The following is a 19,904-nucleotide window of genomic DNA, read 5'->3' on the forward strand; positions in this document are numbered from 1 at the left end:
ATATTAAAGGAAACCTGCTCCAGTGCTGAAGCCAGGAGACTGGGAAAAAAACAACAATGATGGCAGACCTTGGAGACCACAGCTTGGCTTTAACAGAGACAGAAAACCAGTTCATTTAGACCAGTCGGCATTTAGAACTTTAAGGTAAGACTGGAGGCGTTGTTACTGACTGCCTTCCTGAAATGACTCTAGTCTTTTATTGCTTTTTAAATTAAGGGAAAAAAAAAAAATGAAACAAAGGGGTAGAGATTGGCTGTCAGAGATTAGGTGCTGGTGTTCCATGCTGGAAACTTTTGCATGTGATATTTACATTCAGTGTTGATGAAAACATTGCCCCAAAATTATTGTAATATACAGTCTTGCATTCTTCTTGATGTGGGGGGTGGGGGTGGGTGAGGTGTTTCTACTAAATATTTCTAACTAGCTTTCCTGCTGTTTTGGGTTTTTTAAACTTGTTTGGTGGATACTCACTTGAAGTACAGAAGGTACAATGAGAATATTACACACAAGTAATAATTAAAACAGATTCCTGTCTTTATAACAGTCTTATGCTTTTAAAAATGAAGTTTTAAAAACTGTTGTTTGAGGCATGTGTAGCACCAGACAATCTGGTTGTTGCTTTTCAAGGCATTGCCACAGTTGTTATTTATTAATTCTCTGAAAGTCCAAGTAACTTTCTCAGGTGCTGCAGTGTAGTATGAGAATGCTTCTGAGCACAGGATGAGAGAATGAGCTTTGGTTATGTACTACAGATAAAATTAAATGTTTTTCTTTACTGGGGGGTGCAAGGAGCCTTATGTTTTTCGGAGCCAGAAAAGAGAATGGTTTAAAGGAGACTGTAATACCAGCGTATAAAATTAAACTCCATGAGCAACTGAACATGAGTGTCTCTTTAGGAAGGGAAAATACCTTCTTCATCTTACTGCTCTGGAGGAGCTGTAAGGAGAAAAAGCGACACCCTTGCCCCCATTCATGTGTTGGAAAGCATAATTGTTCCAGTGCTGCACTTGTGAACCATCATCTGTTCTTCCATGTCGTAGTTATAAAAAAAAGTATAGCTGTGTTACTGATCACATATGATGTCTCATTAAATTGCCGTCCAGGGTGGCAGACACCACAAGCAGCAAGTCTTAATGCAAATGTAGTTCTGCACAAGAAAAAAACAGCAAAAAGCTGGCAGACATTTACACACCAATATTTGCAAATCCTGCATCTCTATCAACTCTCACTTCTTTGGGAATGTGAAGTTTTAAGCCGTTTGCAGGAAGTATGTGTATTTCTGCTTATTGTGGCTTGCTATAGAAACCAGAAATTTTTCTGGGACCAGCTCACAAAGCATGTGCTTTCTTTGTGGTGTGCCTGGGACCCTGATCTGGAAGCGAGTCACTGCATCGTGCTTGTGCACATCTCCACTGATGCACTGGAGAGAGCTGGGGCATTTGGTGGGCTGGGTAGCAGCTGTGCTGTAAGATGACATTCATAAAAACATACTATTATTTTTCCTTTCCATTTCTTACACATAATAGCCATACGATGCCAAGGGAAAGAGGGATGCCAGGAATGTATGCCAATGCAGTACCTCTCGGAACTTATGGGAACCCGTATGCCAGGCCACTTCTGAGTGGGCAGCAGCAGATTCCTAAACTGTTGTCAAGTAAGTTAGTTCTGCTTTCTGCATTTCGGAGCTTGAAAAATACTACAGTTTTGTTTTGGTCTGTTGCACTGTTACAAATAAAAAACAAAGACAGATTCAGGCATCTATCTGCATCAACCTTGTGTTGCTTTTTTTTGTTGCTCTTCCTTTATGGAACTACTGTAGTGAAATGTACTAAAATGTAATTTTAAATCCCACGTAAATGTAAGTGGGATCCCATTTTGAATACTGTGCCCGGTAGCACTTTGTCTACTAAGGTGTCCTAATGTCTGTTATCCAGAATGTATTCAGTATGTGGCTGAATCTCAACACCACCAGTATCAACAGACATAGAAGAAGCTTGGTACTTTGTGTCTGAAGAGAACAATGAGAGGAGGATGCTGCCCACAGAAAATAATTAATGCACAAGGCATGGTGGCAGATCAGCAGAGATTGTAAGACTGACAGAAGAGCTGTGGTGTTGAGATGCCAGACTGAACCAAAATTGCCATTTCACAGTCCTGTATTGGCTTCTCCTGCCTGCAGCAGGTGTTGCAACTTCTGGCAGGAGGTGGAGGGCAGGGATGCCACTGCTGTTGGCTTGGTGAACAAGTGGGTCAGTGGAAGTGGGTAAGGTAAATACTGTGTGACCCAAAGTGGAGTTCTTCATCCTGGGAAGGAATTACGTGTGCGAATGGCTCCCAAAAAGAGCGCTAGTTCGGAGTTCTGTCTCTTCACCTGTCATCAGGAGCTATGTTTCTGTAACGGTGGGATTGAGACAGGAGAAGACTTGGCTAAACTGCCTAAAAAGGTGCTTTAAAGGAGGAAGTTCTCACTGTTCACCTGAATTCTTGCAATATTGTATTTATGCAAGTGTTTGAAGTTTAAACAGCTGACACAGATAAAGTTTGAATAACATTTTGTCACATATAGAAGACCAGATTACTACATAGTGAGGCTGTCAGCCTTTGTATATATGACTTGTATTTCTGCTGCCCATGAAACAGTAAATAATTTTGATGGGCACTCTGAGTTAAACATTTCGTCCAGTCCCAAGCAGGTGAAGTGTAGTTGAGTAGTGAGTGCAGAAGCCTCCTTGTGTGAGGAATCAGATTGGTTTAAGTGGAGAGATGGATCGAATATGAGAGCTTGGAGCTATTAACTTTGATTAAAGGAAAACAAACTTTTTTTTAAAACAAACAAGAAGTGCAGTCTAAAAAGAAGAGTGTGGGAAATGGGAAGGCAGCACTACCAGACAGGTATTGCATTTTTGCATGAATCTCCAAAAAGAGAAAGTCTGTGTGGTTTTGGAGAAAGTACTCATGACCCCACTAGTCCCTATACTGCTGTTCGCGTCTTCTGAAGCTCAGGTCTTGACATGTTGTGGAAAATACTTCAAAGCGGTTTCCTCACATGGAGCTGATCTTGCTGGTTAGGTACTTACAAAGCTGTCATCCTCATGGCACCTTGTGTTGTGTGGCAAGCACTTCACATGCAAATATGCCCCAATGTCATCATTTTTTCAGATTGAGGAGGCTTGAATCCACTGATTGATACGAAATCCCAGTCCATCTATTGGCCTCAGAAAAAACATCTGGTGGCTTTCTTTCATGCATTCCTTCTTCTCCTCATCTGCCTCTTCCTCACCCTCAAATTTCCTCAGGCATCCCTAGTTGCTGTTCTGCAGTTGTGCTGGGCAAATCTGAAAGCAGGGTGGGTTTTTTGGTTTTGATGGTGATTTGGGATTTTTTCCCTTTCGTTGTGCTTTCTTTCCCCGTTAGGTAGAGGTTGATCCTGTGCTGTTTGTGCAGCAAAAAGAGATGCCAGGTCAACCTGCTGGTCCCTTCAGCCACTGTTGTGGTGCGGTTGCCTCATGCGCCACCGGCAGTCATCGTACAAAGGCTTTTTCACAAAGCAAGGGGTTGTGCGCCTGCTGTTGCTCTCTGGGGCTCTTCATCCCGAAGTAGGGAAGCTGGTTCCTGCCACTCTCTGTTTTCATGGGAGACCACAGTGCAACATGCTGCAAATGTAGTCTTTGTCAGTTAATTTTGTTGTTTCTCCGCCTCTTACACTAATGATGCTAAACTGTCCTAGGACAGAAGTCTTAAACTCTAACTTCTGATTTAAACTGACTACAGTGTCAAGTCTTTACAACTAATTACAGCAGCAGTTGACTTAGTATTTGGAGATTGTCTTTCTTTCAGTGCCTCATTATTTAACCAGGGTGTGAGAACAGTTGGTGTCCCAGTCAGTGGGACGGGCGCAGATTAAAACAGCTTGCTTCCTAGCAGTCCCAGAAACATATCCTGCTGCCTGGCTGGTGGGTCAGGACCCAGCCCACGCCACCTGCAACTATCAGTGTCAAGTGAACCATGTGCATCTTAACTCCTCTTCTACCAGGTAGAGTCAGACTTGCTTAAACCCTTGTAAGAGGAATACTTTCAAGTGTCGTAACCCAAAATTTCTGCTGACTCATTCTGAGATGAGTCTTTCAGACATTCACGCTGAAGGATGCTTTTACAAATCAGACCATACCCCGACACCATAACACATCCTGGATTATGGATTGTGTGGGTCTAGTATTAAGCAAACCTGTGAAGATGAAAGTGTGTCAGCAGCTTTGCTGTAGGTGGCAGTCCTCTTGTTGAACAGGAACAGTCTGTGTGGACAGTGCATTTGCTCCGATGGAAATCTGTGTTCAGAATTAAGCATGTGGGCCAATGTCACCCAGATGGCATTCTGTCTAGGGGTACCAAAAGGTGTTCCTAGGTCTGACATCACAGCTGTCTTCTTGCCTTTTGCAGTCACCCCCTTCAGTTTAAGCACAAATGTCTGTCAAAGCACGGGTACCTTCAACTAAAAAACAGAAAGAATGGGAAGGCATATGCAGAGCTTTCTTAACAGGGCAGGTTATCTCTTATGTCAGAGTCACATTCATCAGCTATATAATTGTGAGAGAGCAGCTATGTGTTGTGGCATGAGCTATATGTTGTGACATAATTGGATTGGGAAGCATCTGGAACCCACGCTTTCCTGAAAAACAAGAGCTGGTGTGGTTAAAATTCCCACGTTTTATGGGATTGCTGCAGAGCAACTTTTCATTTTGTGTATTATATTTTTATATGTATGATGAAGTAAAATTAGAAGGGCAATGCGGTCAGCCAAAGTGCTATCTCTTCCTCAAGAGCCTGCTGTGGGTGTTCCTTACTGTTGTTCTCTGATTTGACTTTGATGTGCCAATTTTCAGTTGATGAATAATTGTCTGTGCTGATAACTTGGGGAGTCAAGTGTGGTTTGGCTATACTCTATGAATGGCATATTTGGTCTCTGCAGCACAGGATATCTGCTCTATGATTTTCATTTCAGTCAGTAAACTTGTCAATTAGCTGCATTTGAAAAGTGATTTTGATTAGTGCAATCAGTAAACACAAAATCTCATCTTTGATTGCCACACTGATTAGATAAATTGTTACTTGAGGAGCTGCTAGAGAAGGCAGTTTATTTGGCCTTATAGCTCTAGGAAATGCCTAAGTTTTGAAGACTAAAGAAAATATTAATTGTCATTTCTTCTCCCATTTTGTACCTTTTTGAAGTGTAATTCACTTCTCCAAGCTTTTTCTCTCAAAGATTGCGCTCTGTCAGGGCCACACAAAGGAATAGTAATAAGGTGGCTCTAAATGTTTTATGATGATTTCATTAAACTCTTTCATAAACTGTTCCCTTGAGCTACAAAAAGATGTGGTTACAGCAGGAGAGCAGGGTCCTTTCTTTTTCAGATGGAAAGAAAGTGATTAAATGGGATAGATGTTTTTAACTAGCCCTTAAGCAGGGGCCTGTATGAATGAGAAACACTGTACCAGGGCAAGACCAGCATCATCTCGCAGGGTTTCTCACTAGAGCACCATTTGACCCTGGCAGCAGAATGGAAAATGTGATAATAAACTTCAATTAAAATGTGATGTTCTGACCAGGGAAGGTCAGGGAGGGAGAGACTGTGTTAGTCTGGGTAATTGTCTGGATACTTGGGGGTCTTGCCTAGCTCAGCCTGCAGAGAGGAGGAGGGTGGGGGAAACACAGTCATTGTCCTTCCTGGAGTACAGGTGTTTTTCTGGAAGTTTTTGTCACCCAGCAAGCAAAAGGAGAACTGAGCCAAGCCTAGGAGACCTGCAGGTCTGGTTGCAGTGACAGAGCCAAAACCTAGCCCTTGTTCTGGGGATGCTGGGGAAGAGCTGCTGGAGTTAGTAACTACAGATAGAAGGGGTTTTGTGCATCTGAAAACATTTGTAGCAGAACTCAGTTCTTCTGTATTGCATGTGGTACTGGTATCTGTGCAACTTTAAATTATTAGAAATAAAGTAGTCTTAGGATATTTTTTGATTTAAAATAGTGACATTCTTTACCAAATGTGCATGTTTGGATTTTTTAGCAATATCATCTTTGTACTTTCTAATTTTTAAGCTTCAGTTTAATGTTGTCTTAATCGCTTGTTGCCCTCAAAGTAACTGAAGACAGCAATATGGGCCTGGGTTTTCTTGCGTTGCACTAATCTTGTATTCAAAAGCAAACGGAGCATCACTAAAGCAGCATGTTAGTACAGCCTGTTTATGTATGTAAAAGTCCTGGTCATTCGCAGGCTGAGCAGTAAGAGTGCCACGTATCCGTCTTTAGTCCTTGTGATGCTTTAGACTGGTTTGGTTACCGTATATAGGAAATGACCAATTATATCTGCTGATAACATCACCTGGTAACAGTGTGTGTGTGTGTGTATGAAAAGAGAGGTGTATGGATTGGTTGGGGTGTGTGTATACATGTAATGTTTAATAAATAAGTGAAATACAGCACGTACCCCTGAGCTGGGTGGGCTGGATTAGCTCTGCCCGGAGGAGGCCCAGGCAGAAACAGGGGAGCTGCTGGGGATCAGAATTTATTTCCCCTGACAAAATGGTGTTATCATCAATGGGCGCTGCCCGCGCCCTCCCCTGTGCGCTCAAGTGCTGCCGTGAAAGGTTTCTGTCCAGGTCAGATCATTACAGCCTGCAGACAATCCAGCCACAGTTAGGAGAGGCACAGATTTTTCCTCTGTCCATTTTTTTTTTTTTTTTTTTACACACACACCCACACCCCTTTTTCTTTCAAATTATTGAGAGCTTTAGTGTACTTGAATACTGGCAGTTTAACAGGGCATTACTGTCCCATCGCAGTACATCCATTAGACAACTTCTGGAACCAGCTGTCGAAATTAGGTCACACTTAAACACCATTGAAAATAATCAAAGGTGTCACTGAAACTGAAGCTTTTGATTGATGCACAATTTGAGTGTTGTGGACTGACTGGGGAGCTGTTGATTAGCTGTTTCTTTTATCCTGTTTACCGACCAGTTTATTTAGAAGAACAACAACCGTTTAATTGCATGTCCTGTTAAAGCAATGTTGTTACTGCTGCATCTTTGTAAAGAGTTAGTTTGGGTAGAACAAACAATTGAAAAGTGGGTGGTCTTTTTATCCACTGCGGCTTCTTCTAACTGCAGTGCTAGGTCTGTGGCCAAGTTTTTACCCAAAAAGGTTTAATTCAGTCTGATTACATTATCAGAGAGATCAGTAATAGATTTTTATTACTATGTTATTGTTGTCTAGGTTAATTTTTAAATATATTTTTGTTATCTTTAAATATATCCTAAATAGAACTCTCTCTCTCTCTTCTCCCCACCCCCCGTATATATGTGTGTATTAGACACGAATAAAGTGGAACTGTTCACTTCATTACATGCTCATTCTTTTAGTTTGCTTTATAGAATAACTTAGCCTAGTCAGAGGAAAACTTGCACATATTTTGAGTCTTAAATACTTGTTGCTCACAGACACGGTGTGTTGTGATGATGACACAGCTGTACGTGTGTCTGTAAAAGTATCTATATTTTTTCATATACTGTAGAGGTGAAATGTAAACATTAAATGAAGTCTTCAGCTGTTACGGTAACAGATACAGGTTTGCATTTTTAAAAATTCAAGAGAAGATACCTGTGAAGTGTCCCAAGCACTAACAAATGCTAGTTCTAGCAGTTAAAATTCATTCTTACTAGACATAGTAAAAAAAACCCAAAATAATTGCCTTTACTTAATACTAAATTTGCACTGATGGACATAAGAGCTTTATGAAAATCAGCAGTAGTAACCAATGACTTGGTGAAATGTGTTTGTTAGTATATCCAGTTTGAGCTTTTCTGTTTGACTTCTTAAAACATGTTCTCAGGCACATGTAAGAGTAAGTGGAGCACAGTTCTTTAAGTATACTTGCTCTTTTTTTATTGTAACATTTTGTTTTACCCTCTAGATCTTAGACCCCAGGAGTCTTGGCGAGGTCCTACACCCTTGTTTCAACAGACACCGCAAAGGTAAGGCAGGAGGGATTGAAATTTTGTAAAACACAGCCAGGAGGATGTACTTCGTTCTGCCAGGCTTCACAAGTTGTTTTTTTTTTTCCCTTTTTGTTCTGAACTTTGTTGTTTAAATTTTTCAGAATCATGCTGTACAGCAGGGTTTTTAAAGTTAATTAATGTCCATGATTTATTTACATTTTGTGAGTACACTATGTGGTGTTCATCCTCTAAAAGGCTCAAGTACTGTGTATTAAAAAAAAAGAAGGCAAAAACACTTCCCATTAAAACTCGGACTTCAAAATTAACTTTACTGTTGGTGCTTTGGTACCGTTCTTGGTTCTTTGGCCTTTATCTTATTGAAGCTTTTGAGATACTATGAAATTGAACACAGAGAGCTTAAAACTGCATTAGATTTTGGACAGGCTAAACAAATTTCTTTTTAGGAGGGCTGTGGAGCTTAATGAGGCATAACTAATGGTGTTCCACTTTTATCATTTCTGTGCCGCAACCGCAGCATTAGTACAGACTAGCCATTGATTCTTGCTACAAACCTCTTGAAGTCCTAATCAGCTTCTTTGGTACAAGTTTTTCAGGCCTGACAAGCCTATTGTAGGGCAGTGTCACTGTAGGTCAGTAGTTATTAGTTGCCACTGAAAACAGTTTCTTTAACTACTTAAGACTGAACTGAATTAAATGCAGAAGGGACTCAGGGAAGGATTATGGAATCTGCAGTCCAATAAGTGCCATCGAATAGAAGGAATGTGACATGGTTTGATAATAAGGGATGTTTTACATGCGTTCCTTCATTGATAGGTTGTATGTCCTTAAGTCAGATGGACTTTATAAACTCCGGTGTACCTGTGAAAGCCATGAATAATTATATTTATTTATATTTATGGAGGAATGAGAGCGTATGTGAGATCTTTGAAGTTTCTGCTGCGGCACAGGTTTTTTTGTGTGTGTGGTTTTATTTGCAAATGTTAACCATTGAAAATATGAGCTTCGGGAGAATTTATTGAGCTCTCCACAATCACGCTTTCCATGGCAACCATTTTGATCCCTGTTGAAATAATTCCAGGTCCCTTGTCCTGTGCCAGTCAATGTGGAATATTGCATTATAAATGAATCTTGCATTAAAAACTTCAGTTTTACTTTGCCCATGGGAGTTCCTATTCCCACACCTTAATTAAATCAAAGTTATTTAGTACCATTTGATGAAATACTGCTGCAGGTCTGTAACTTGTTGCTACTTTTACAACACTATACTTCTGTCATTTTACCAGCCTGTTAGTTTTTGCAGAGTGGAAGGGTTTCTCAATTCACATATAAATAATCCGTCTGCCAGGAGTTCTGGTTGTTTCTCACTTGAAATACACGTTTTTGTTACCATTGTAATAATTTACTGTCTCCCTAATCAGAATCCCATCATAAGGTTACTGTGTTTGGTTTGTGCTAATATTTTTAGAAGTGACAGCACAGTACTTCAGAGCTTTTTTTTCAGATAGACAGTGTTTGTGATTGGATCTGCTAACCTGTCTGGCGTGCCCCTAGTGCTGCAGTATCGACCTCACCATTCACTGCCCAAACCTGAGGAACTGGGGTCCCCTGAGGTGACTTGAAATTGAAGATGTATCATCATCATCTAGAAAATAAGCTTTAGAGAAGCTCGAAGAATGCTGTTCTAGCTTTCAAGTGACAACAGTGTATTTACAATGCTTTTCCTCCCTGGTGGTGCGTTGTTATACCTCTGGTTTGTGAAAATCACTAAACCGCCAGCTTCAGTGTTGAGGATAAGTAATTTTGCCATGTTCTTGGGAGTTGTTTGGTTTGAGAAACAAATCAAACATGCTTAGGGCTGGTGTGGAGTTAGTTGTCATACAGAGATAAACATGGAAACTTAAGCAGAAGTTTAAACAGAAATACAAAGATAGGGTAGGTTTAGTGCAGGAAAAAACAACTGAACCTGTTGAAATGAACCTGCCCGAGAGGTCTTCATTTCCCCAGTCAGTTCCCTGGGAGCTGCCTGTTCCCCATACTGCTGCTGCGGCTATCCCCACTTGCTGCTGCAGCTCCAGGTGCTCCAGGAGCCACAAGGTGCCACGGGGGAGAGCAGTGAGGAATTTCTGTTCTCTGCCACCCCCGCTCCTGGGAAGAAAGTAATTGAGGGACAGGTCAGCCATTGCTCCAGCCTTTTCAGATGAAGTGGGTTGGCAGGAGGCTACAATATCCTTGATTTGCGACATCAAGAAAGGGAGAAAGCAAGGAGCCCTGTCTCTGCTAGGAAAGCTTCGACCCTTTGTGCTAGTGCAGGGATTGAGTATTGTAGTGGGGGCTACACTAGCACTTGCCTCACAGGCCTGGGTGGAAGAAAACCTGACATTGTAAAGCTGCTTCTTCGTAATCCAGATGATCTTGTTTCCTGCGTAAGATTTCTTACTTTTAAATGTAGCGATGCAATTCAGTGTGCAGCAAGTAAAATAAAACGGGTGAATTGCCATTGAACAGGACCCCTTTCAGCATGTCCTGTTCAGGCCCTGGTCTGACTGGGCTGCGTTACTGGAGATCGCAGATTATTTCATGCTCTTGCCTTCAGTGCCGGTGATCTGATATGTTTCAGGGGAGACAGATGTAGATACATGCTACATGTTTTTCTGGCTGATGGAAATTTGTAATCTGGTTAAGCAGATCCTTTTGCTTAACCTGCTCATAAAAGAGATTTCCAAAGATGCTTCAGGCTGGAAAACGGAAACTTTTTACTGCATAAATTTTCCTGACATGTTAGTTTTAGTCATAAGTTGACATAACTCTGGGTAGTGTGCATCTGAGTAACTCTGCCAGGGTGAACTCATGCAATATTCCAAGTGGTGCAGTTCTTCCTTCATTACCCGTGAGTCACAGCTTTGCTGCGTACAAATCTCCACCTTCAGGTAATTTGAATCACCAATTAATACATTGGCTAGATAAACATGAAGTCAAGTGCTGTGAGGACTATGATTTCTGATTTCTGTTTACCAGATAATAATCTAAAATTTTGGTTTTTAAAAACAGTACATAGTTCTGTGAATTAAGAACAGCAAAGAGATGTAAGCTGCTTTTCTGGCTTTAAGACTGGAAATATTACATACATTGCAGGTTTGTTTGGGGGTTTGGTGTTTTGGTTTTTTTTCTTTTCCTACTAGGTTTATCCTCTAGAGTATGTAGTTGTTCTGACTTGAAAATCACCAACTTCACTCTTTCAGATGGCCTCGAAGCAAAAATGCCCCAACAAAGCAGTGTTATTTGTTTACTTGTTAAACTATCCCAGCTTTTCAGTAAGCAGCACTTTACCAAGTAAAGTTTACACTCTGTGCAAAATACATGTGAATGCAGAATTTACATCAAACTTTCCCGTTCCAGGCATGTAGCAAGTGTTGGCCTGTGATCATCAGTCACTGAGGGTATTGGTCACAAGCATGTTAGCAAAGTTGTAGAGACAGAGTGACTGTTGATGAAAGCCCTAGACCTCTCTGGGTAATTCCCTGTAGCTTTCCTTAAGGCTGAGCAGTATATATTCTTCCTGGAGAGTCTGCTGGTTTCTGGGAATAGTGGAGAGGGGGTAGTTAGTAGTCAATATACTTAACCAAAAGGAGGATCATACTTAGAATACTGATTTTGAGTTTTTGGTCCCTGCAAGTGTAGTGTGCTATTAACTTTAAATACAGTATTGCTCCCCCTAATGAATGATTCGGATAAAATTGTTCATTTCTAGACATACCTCTAAAGCTAAAAATAAAACCACACGGTTTGGTACCTCTTAACTTTTGTGCATTTTCATTTTTACTACATGTATTGCACATTGTATTTACCAATTGCCTATTTATCAAGTAAGACTCATGCTTTTATAAATGGGAACCAACTTATTTCTTTTCTGGAGATGGCAGGAATTTATTTTGCCTTTCTAAAATTCAGGGAGGTCTGAATCCGACTAGGTAGAGCAGCTGTCTTGCAGGCTTTAGTGTGAAACTAAAAGCAATTTGCATCCAAAACCAGAAAGCCTTCACATCCAGAATGCCTGTTTTCATTCATTTTAATCTTACGTTTACCTGTCTTGATTCCAACTTTGCCTCTGTCCCAGCTGCTGAAACGTGTGTTTAAAAGCCCTTCCTCTCCTGGCATCTCTTCTTCAGATGTTCAAAACTCAGTTTGCCCAACACTGTACAGCTGGCTGTGAATCTTCCCTCAGTCACGAGTGTCATACCCTCCTTGCTGAAGTGCATGTGCGTTTGAAAGACTATATCAGCCCCTGGGTAGGGTTGCTCCTCCAAGGTAGAGGTCCCACCAATTTAATCTGGCAAATCTAGGCAGAGGCTCTTGGAAGATGTGTACTGAGTAACTTTCAGTTCAGTGGTGCAGCAGGTAAGTATGAAATGCAGTGCTCGTGCTCTCTGTGATTCCCAGCAGGCTGGCCGCACACTGTTCAACTGACTCTCTTAAACAGGGATCAGAAAAGATTAACTGTCTCGACTATCCAGTGGTTTTCCTTTGCAACAGTGGATCGTACTGCAAAACATAACTGCTATGAATTCTGTAAGGAACTGTACCCTTACCTGTGCCCAGCTTTAAAGACTGTATCATGGCTATATCATTTTGCTAAATATTTCTAATCAAACAATGATTTGATGTATCATACCTGTTGCTTTATAATTGCAATGTTAAAATAGGTACTTGAAGGCAATTAAAACATTTCTTGCCGTTAGTAATCTAGGATGGCAAACTAGGTTATAATGGATGTTGAATTTGCGTTCCCATATAAACTGTACACCAAATGTCAGTCAGTCCATGCCAATTAGTGCTTATGTTGCTAGGTCACCGTGGTCAATTGAAAACGGCATCAATAGAACTTGAAAAGGTTTCTTCCCGATCAGACCTTCTGACATATTGAGCAGAATAATGGATGGGAAAAAGCAGCCAAGGCCCCTACCCTAGATTCAGAATACTCGCAGTAAGAATTCATTTGCAACCTGCAATTAACTAGAAAGAATGGACTCCCAGAAAGAGTCTGGACATTTAGAAAAGAAAGCCTCATTCTCCTGTATCGCACATGTTTACTCTTTGGATGGTGTGTTACGTTTAAACCCCAGATATCACCAAGTTAGCTAATCTATGTTCAAGATCAGGCAGATGAATTGGCAAATTTGCCCCTAAAATAAAAGAATCCTTCCAAGGAATGTAAAAAATCTCTGACTTGTAAAATTGAATTTGCTGCTTGTGGTAGTACCTGGTTCTGTGGCTGTGATGAAGGAAGCAGTAAGCAAATGTGGCCTTTTGGTAGGGGAATCTTGGAAGATATTCCCCCTTCCCTGATTCACCTCTAATGACTTGGCAACGTGCAGTACCACTGCAGGCATAGCTGGATGTGGCGGTGTTTAGCTCTGAGACAAATCAAATCATTTATCACACGAGACTGTAGAAACTTGGATTTTGTGGTGTGAAACTCTCTGTAGGAGCGAAGTTCACGCTGCACTGTGTTTCTTCTTTACACAGAACTGCTGGGGCTGCTCCTCTGCTTGCGTGGAACCGTATGCTACAATCCCAAAATCAGTACCAGCCAAGTCAGTACCAGGGGCTGGGCGGACCAATGAGTTACCCACAGAGACCTGAAGATCGGATGGACAGGGGAAGACAGGTATAAACACATTGCCCCGTTTTGCATGTCCTGTTCTCCTCCTGAGTAAAGCTTCCTTTATGTGTGGCTGTGGAGAGTGAATGCGGCATAGGTAGGCGTTCCCGAGCTGGTTTTAGCCCAGGAGCTGTGTCGTCAGTGAAAGCACAGACAGGTAAGCTTGCCAGCCTTGTCCGGCCCCTCCATATGTACCCCTGGCCAGTGCCCTGACTGTTCTTCATTAACAGTAGATTGAACATGCTGCCAAGTCACACACGCTTCTTGCAGCCTGAGAAAACATAATCTGAAGGCAAGTATTTCAGCCAGAGTCCTCCCCTTCTGTAAGGAAATCTATGAGCTACGAATCTTGGGGATAGAAAGGTTTCTCTCCAGTATGTTTAAAATGTAGATTCTTACGACTTCCTTAATTTTTGCCTTCGAACGTTTATTGGCTTACTCTTAACTGAAAAGCCACTTGGGCACAAGTGTTAGATTCTGGTAGCCAGAGAAATAAAACATGTCTGAAAGAACACCTGAAAATAGTTTTGTTGCAGTTAAATGAAAAGTGAGTGTGATAGGAGAACCTCATAAAAAATTATAGCTGACTTTGTCATCAGTTTATGAAAATGCCACATAAGGAAAACGCTTCTTGAAAGCAGCAGGTGATTTTGCGTGTGTGGTTTTTGTGTATGTGTGTGCCCAGTAAAAATAGAATCTGCATAAATTCTTGTACTAGAAATCTGACTATTGCTGTGACAATGCTCTGTACTAGTTTAATATAAATACCTGAAATTTATTTTAAACTTTTTAAGTTCTGTTGCTATTCTGGTAAGTCAGAACTATTCCTCAGCTGTGGGAAGGTTACTGACCAGTAATGGGGAAGAGGAGGAAAAGCACGTGGCTGCTTGGTAACAGCACTATTTCCCAATCCTTTATATAGAAACTAAGGCATGGACTGTTTGAAATTTGCCTTCTGCTGGGACCTGGTTCAGCTACCCCTCATCAACGTGCCTCAGACGAGTTACTTCTTAGTGTATGCTCTTACTTTTTCTTTTCTTCTTCCCAGTCTGCCCATCTCCCCAGTATGCAAACATTTGTGTCACACAGTACAGGACCAACACAGTCAAATTTGGTGCTTTATTTCCGGGACTGGTTTTCCACGCTACTGGCAGCATGCAGTCATTTTCACATAGGTATAAATTCAGTCCTGCAGCGTGCATATTGGGTAATAGCCCAGTATCCTTTTTTATACAGTAGGGACTGCAAGTACAATCCATTTAAATTGTCGTGTCATACAGCGTATGAGGAATTCTTCTTAGAGCATTTTTACTGCTTCTCTGGTTCTTTGTCTGCCTTATGTTTTGCTTTTCTGTTCTGGTTGGGAGACTCTGGTAGCGCTATCTATCACAACTACTTTTGCACCATGACATTACGGTGTAGGGGTTTTGAGGCAGCTAATACAATAAAAACATGTACTGTCAAGCTGAGTTTGTAAGGGAAGAGCCTTTGGCCTTTGCCGGGGAAGGTTTTTGCAGAGTGCCGTGTGTTTCTCTGTCTGGTGCAGCTTGTCAGGACCAAAGCCCAGCAGAAGCAGCCTGTGAGCTGCTAATACCGCTCTCAGCATTGTCTGCCAGCGGCAGGATTACATGGTGCTGCTGAAAAGATCTATAGCCAGCAAGCAGCCTGCCCCAACGCTCCCAACTCTTAAACTCTTGTTCAGCTGAACCCTTGTTAGCAGCGGTGAGATTCCCTTCTCCCCCCTGACTCCTACCCTGAAGCATTTTTAGTGCAGGGGAGGCTTTTAAGACTGGAGTAGGAATTCTTCGGCTCATTCAGTTGCCATACTGGTGTTGCAGCGAGGAACAAGGGAAAAAGAGGGGCATGTATACCACTGTGCACTCTTGCTCCAAGTATAGTGGGACAGCATTACTAGTACAAATGCTTCCAGGACTGGTTTTGGCTATAAGCAAAACTAGACAGCATGGGTTATGATCACATTAGGCTTAATGGTGGGGTATGAATCCTGGCTGTGCTGCCCAACTAGTCCCCGGTGTGGGAGTTTAAGTATATTTCAAATTTGGATGAGGTTTATCAGTAGGATTGGTTCTCAGAAATCTTTCATTTTGTGTTACATGGGTTTACCCAAAACCCCGGAGACAAAGGAGTAAATGCATAGTTTCACTAATCCGTAACAGGGGCTGCTGTAGTACTGTAGAAAAATTGGTAGAGGATTTTGATGCTGGTGGAGTCTGGGTGGTATTTAATTAAGGCTGGAAAATAGATGCTTGAAAAAAGTCTGTCTGCTACGCCATACTTCACTCTACACTTCATCCTGAGTAGCATAGGTGGGTATATTTGCAAAAGGAATTGGAGCTTCAACTAGTTCATTCCCGACCTTAAATCTCCATGTGTAACAGCTACAGCTGGGACGGCAAAGGTGAATGGGAAGTGTCTTCAGAAACATTTGTGCTGGGGGCTCGGGGAGGGCATCCCCTGTTAGCGCACATTCGGAAAGCTGTCTGGTGGCTGAGCATCACAGACATCTGCAGCCTGGCAGGGACAGAAAACCTCTGCCCTCGCAGCGCTCCAGCTGTTTGCCAGCTGAATGATTAAACAGGATGCATATTTGGTAATGCTCCAGTCTTGCCCAAAACGTAATTCACCTGTCACTAGCACAGGAGTTGTCTGTTGGGTCATGAAAGGAAGTTAAAACTGGGCGGTGACAAGGGTTTTATTTGTATTCATGTACGCAGCGGTTATTAAGGGCAAATCTTTCAGGTCAGGTAAATTTGCTTCCTTAAAAAAATCCCGTTTGGGTAGTGTTGCTTTCCAGCTGCTTTTATCTCCTTTTAAATTTTTGTTGCCTCTTTTTGTCTTTTTTTTTTAGATTTTATTTTGGTTATTTTAAAATTTACTTTCAGATGTCATTAGTTCCTCAGGGCTGACAACACTGGAGTAAAATTAGAAGCTACCTTAAAGGGTTTAGGGTGCAAAACCAATAATTGAATCTAGCGTTGCTGCCTGTAAATTTCAAAGCTTTAAAGCCTTGAAAAGGGATTCAAGTGGAAGTGGTGACACACAGCAGCATAAATAATTATCTTTGGTCCCTTTCACCTCTGAATTCTTTTTTTACAGCATACAGAACATGGTCTGAAGAGGTTAATAAATGCGCTGCTACAAAGTGCTTACAAAATTAATGCGACTGCCATGGATATGGCCTGCTCTGTGGTAGCGGGTGTGTGTTGGTGTCTTCCAGCAGTTGCAGAAAACTAAAGAATAAACTTGTTGGTGTTGTGCAGGGGTTTAATGTTTTTATTTTAGTTTGTAGTAATACACAACTGAATGTCCAGATAAATGTCTTGTGCAGCTCTTACGAGACCTCTAAATTACACTCCTGTACAGGATGGGTGCTGTTTGTTATGTAAGGGGAAGGATTTTTTCAAAGGATATAGTCAACTTGTTTCCTTTTTTAATTGATTACAACTAAATCGGAAAACAAACATAAAACCTTCCTGATTGTGGAAACAGTGTATTCTGCAGGTCTGTTTTGGAGCCCCTTAAAACCAGCTAATCAGTTTATGTTTAGGAAATTGTTCTGGATTGCCGGACAGAAGCAAACCTCCCTTGTCACAGGTTCGCTTGCTGTCTCCTCGGTTTCCGTGGTTCTCTCTGAGTCCCCATAGGACAGGGTAAAGGCAGATTTCTCTTTTAAAGAAATGAAAGGAAGCCTCTCTTCCCGAACCCACCAAAAAAACCTCCCAAGAAAGAAACAAACAAAGCCCTGTAGCTGTCATTAGTGCATCACATTTAATTAACTTTCTGATCTCTGCAATATATCAGGTTTTGAAATAATTCTAAATGCTTTAAGGGGACCATATGAAATGATTTTCCAATGGATTTTTCACCAGGTAGTTGATATACAGAATGCCTAGTCTAAATCTAAATACAAAAACACATCTAATTTGGAGCGATTTCCAAGGTGGGATTTAGGCATCTTCCACCTATTATTTAAAATGGAATAAGTGCTGAAAAATGCTGCTTCTGTAATAAATACAATTTATATTTTTTTTCCTTAACATACTTATTTGTAAAAATGTCTGCCTTGCTTCAGCATAAGATTGCTTACAACTAAACCAGAAAGCTGGTAATTGAGGGAATTTTAGTTTTTTCCTCTAAAAAAATAAACCTGACTAAATCTGCTAACAGCACACAGGCATTTTGCTTCTCTAATTCATACTTTAGTTAGTCCACAAAAATAATGTTTACATCATTACTGTGTAAAGCTTAAGCATACATACTGCAAAGCCCATGTTTCTGTAGGAATTAAAAATTCACATTTCCAGTCTGTCCTTCAGGTGCATGTGTGTATGTGTATATGTATGTGTGTGTGTGGCTTTACCATTTTGTACCTCTCAGCTTCCAGCATTGCTGCATGCAAAGAACATGCAGAGGTGTTACAGCTTGGACATAACTTGTCCTCAGTGCTGCCTTTTGGCAAATTTAGATCTGATTTAGAAGCATTGTGGCTCCTGTGGTACAGCTGGACACTGAGGCCGGTGCTGTGCAGATCCACTCTCCCTGGGTGGAAGTTACAGCTTGTGTTTTCAGGAGGGCATCTGTAAACACCATGACGAGACGTTCAGCTCTGCCGGTGGTACCTTGCTCTGCAAAGGATGTATTGTTTCATTTTTGTATGGCGCCTGTAGCTCAGCAAGCTTGTTTACTGTGATGTTAATCCAAAAAATAAATGCTTGCTTTTGTTTGTTTGTAGGCATATGGCCCCGGGAGGCCCTACCCGCTACCACCTCCCTCAGGAAGATACAGCTGGAATTAGCTCTTGTCTTTTTTTTTTTTTTTTTTTTTTTAAGTATAGAAAATGTCCAGGGTTTTTTGCTTTTGTTCTTTTATTATTGGGGGGGGGGGGGGGCATGGATGGAATCCTTAAGAATCATCCCTGTAGTTTTTAAAATATAATACTTGTTTTACTGTACACATTTCTTAATGAACTGATTATTGCTTTTTGTTTTGTTTTTTTGGGGGGAGGAGGTGGGGAGCGGCTATGTCACTTGGAAATAGAGTATTGCAAAATACAAGTAAGCTAGACTTGCTAATTTGCCTGTGAGACATTTGATGAAGTAGGAGTGCTGTTTTGTCTTTATTACATATATAAGCTGTGCTTAGCTGTGCCTGTCAATCTGAGCTCCAAACATCCTTTACTTCACACATAAGAGCCTGAAAACAGACCCGGAGTTTTAAAGAATGCATAGAAATTGGATTTTATTAACTCTTGGGAAAGACACAGCGGGCAGTCTGCGGAGCACAGTGTTTAAAGACATGTCTGTCGGTATTCCTCGTCAGCTGCTTCCTTGAATTTCTCACAAAGAGCAGAGATTTTGGGGGGGGGGGGGACTTTGGAGTAAAACATTTCAACTTTTATGACTTGTGCCTGTTTTTGAATTTGTTATTGTAACATAAACAAGCACGGAAGGTGTATTTGTCCGTTTTGATATATAATTTAAAATAGATGCAGAGTTTCCATTCATTTTTAGCACTCTTTCTAGAAAATTTCTGTGTGAGTGTACCAAATCAGTAAATATTTTTATTTGCTTTATAAAGTGGCTTTTGAAATTCTGAGCAGTATGCAGTGGTTTATTTCCACCCCCCTCCAGAACGTGTTTCTGTCTTTTATCTATACCTGTCTTGCACACGTTTGATTTCTTGAAAAAAAATTCTGCACAGCCTCAATAACAGCATTCAGAATCTTTGTTTAATCCCAAAAAATTATGAGAGCCTCCAGGTGAATGACCAGCGTTAATGCTAAGGTAACATCTTCCCCTTGTGCTGCACTTGGACTTTTCCGTTAAACATGCATATCATATAATTCTGTGCACTTCCAAGCTTTGCCGGTGCCGTTGCACAAGGTTGCAAGGCACGGTCCTCCTGTGAGTAGTTTTTCATCCCCTTCCTTTGAGGGCCCAGATATTAATCACCAGTAACGAGGAAAAAGATGAGACCAATGTAACATTATTTTCAAGTGACTGAGGGTGGAGCAGAATCCTCCATTGTAATGCAAAGAGTCGCTATCCTGCCCGGAGCTGGGAAACGCCATCGGCCCTCACCAATGGCCTTCTTCCTCGGCCGGGAGGATATTTGGGTCTCAAAAAAAAAAAAAAAAAAAAAGTAATTTTGCTTCTCCAGCAGAACAAAACCGGTGCCAAAACGTGAATTTTCATGCAAATGCGGTGCCTGGAGC

General features: G+C 41.3%; 1 protein-coding gene across 2 annotated transcripts in view; it reads left to right on the plus strand.

Moving 5' to 3' along the window:
* Window positions 1–19,282, plus strand: part of XRN2 (5'-3' exoribonuclease 2) — a 52,381-nt gene extending 33,099 nt beyond the window's left edge. The window contains exons 26-30 of one of the 2 annotated variants that reach the window (XM_040611933.1): window positions 10–144; window positions 1,527–1,654; window positions 7,965–8,025; window positions 13,534–13,675; window positions 18,423–19,282. In XM_040611933.1, coding sequence (XP_040467867.1) covers window positions 10–144; window positions 1,527–1,654; window positions 7,965–8,025; window positions 13,534–13,675; window positions 18,423–18,485 — 529 coding nt within the window. In that variant the 3' untranslated portion in view covers window positions 18,486–19,282. The remainder of the gene's footprint in view (window positions 1–9; window positions 145–1,526; window positions 1,655–7,964; window positions 8,026–13,533; window positions 13,676–18,422) is intronic. The other variant, XM_040611934.1, reaches the window with a different exon arrangement.
* The last annotated feature ends 622 nt before the right edge of the window (window positions 19,283–19,904 follow it).

The sequence above is a fragment of the Falco naumanni genome, chromosome 12, assembly GCF_017639655.2.
Source record: "Falco naumanni isolate bFalNau1 chromosome 12, bFalNau1.pat, whole genome shotgun sequence".
NCBI lineage: Eukaryota > Metazoa > Chordata > Aves > Falconiformes > Falconidae > Falco > Falco naumanni.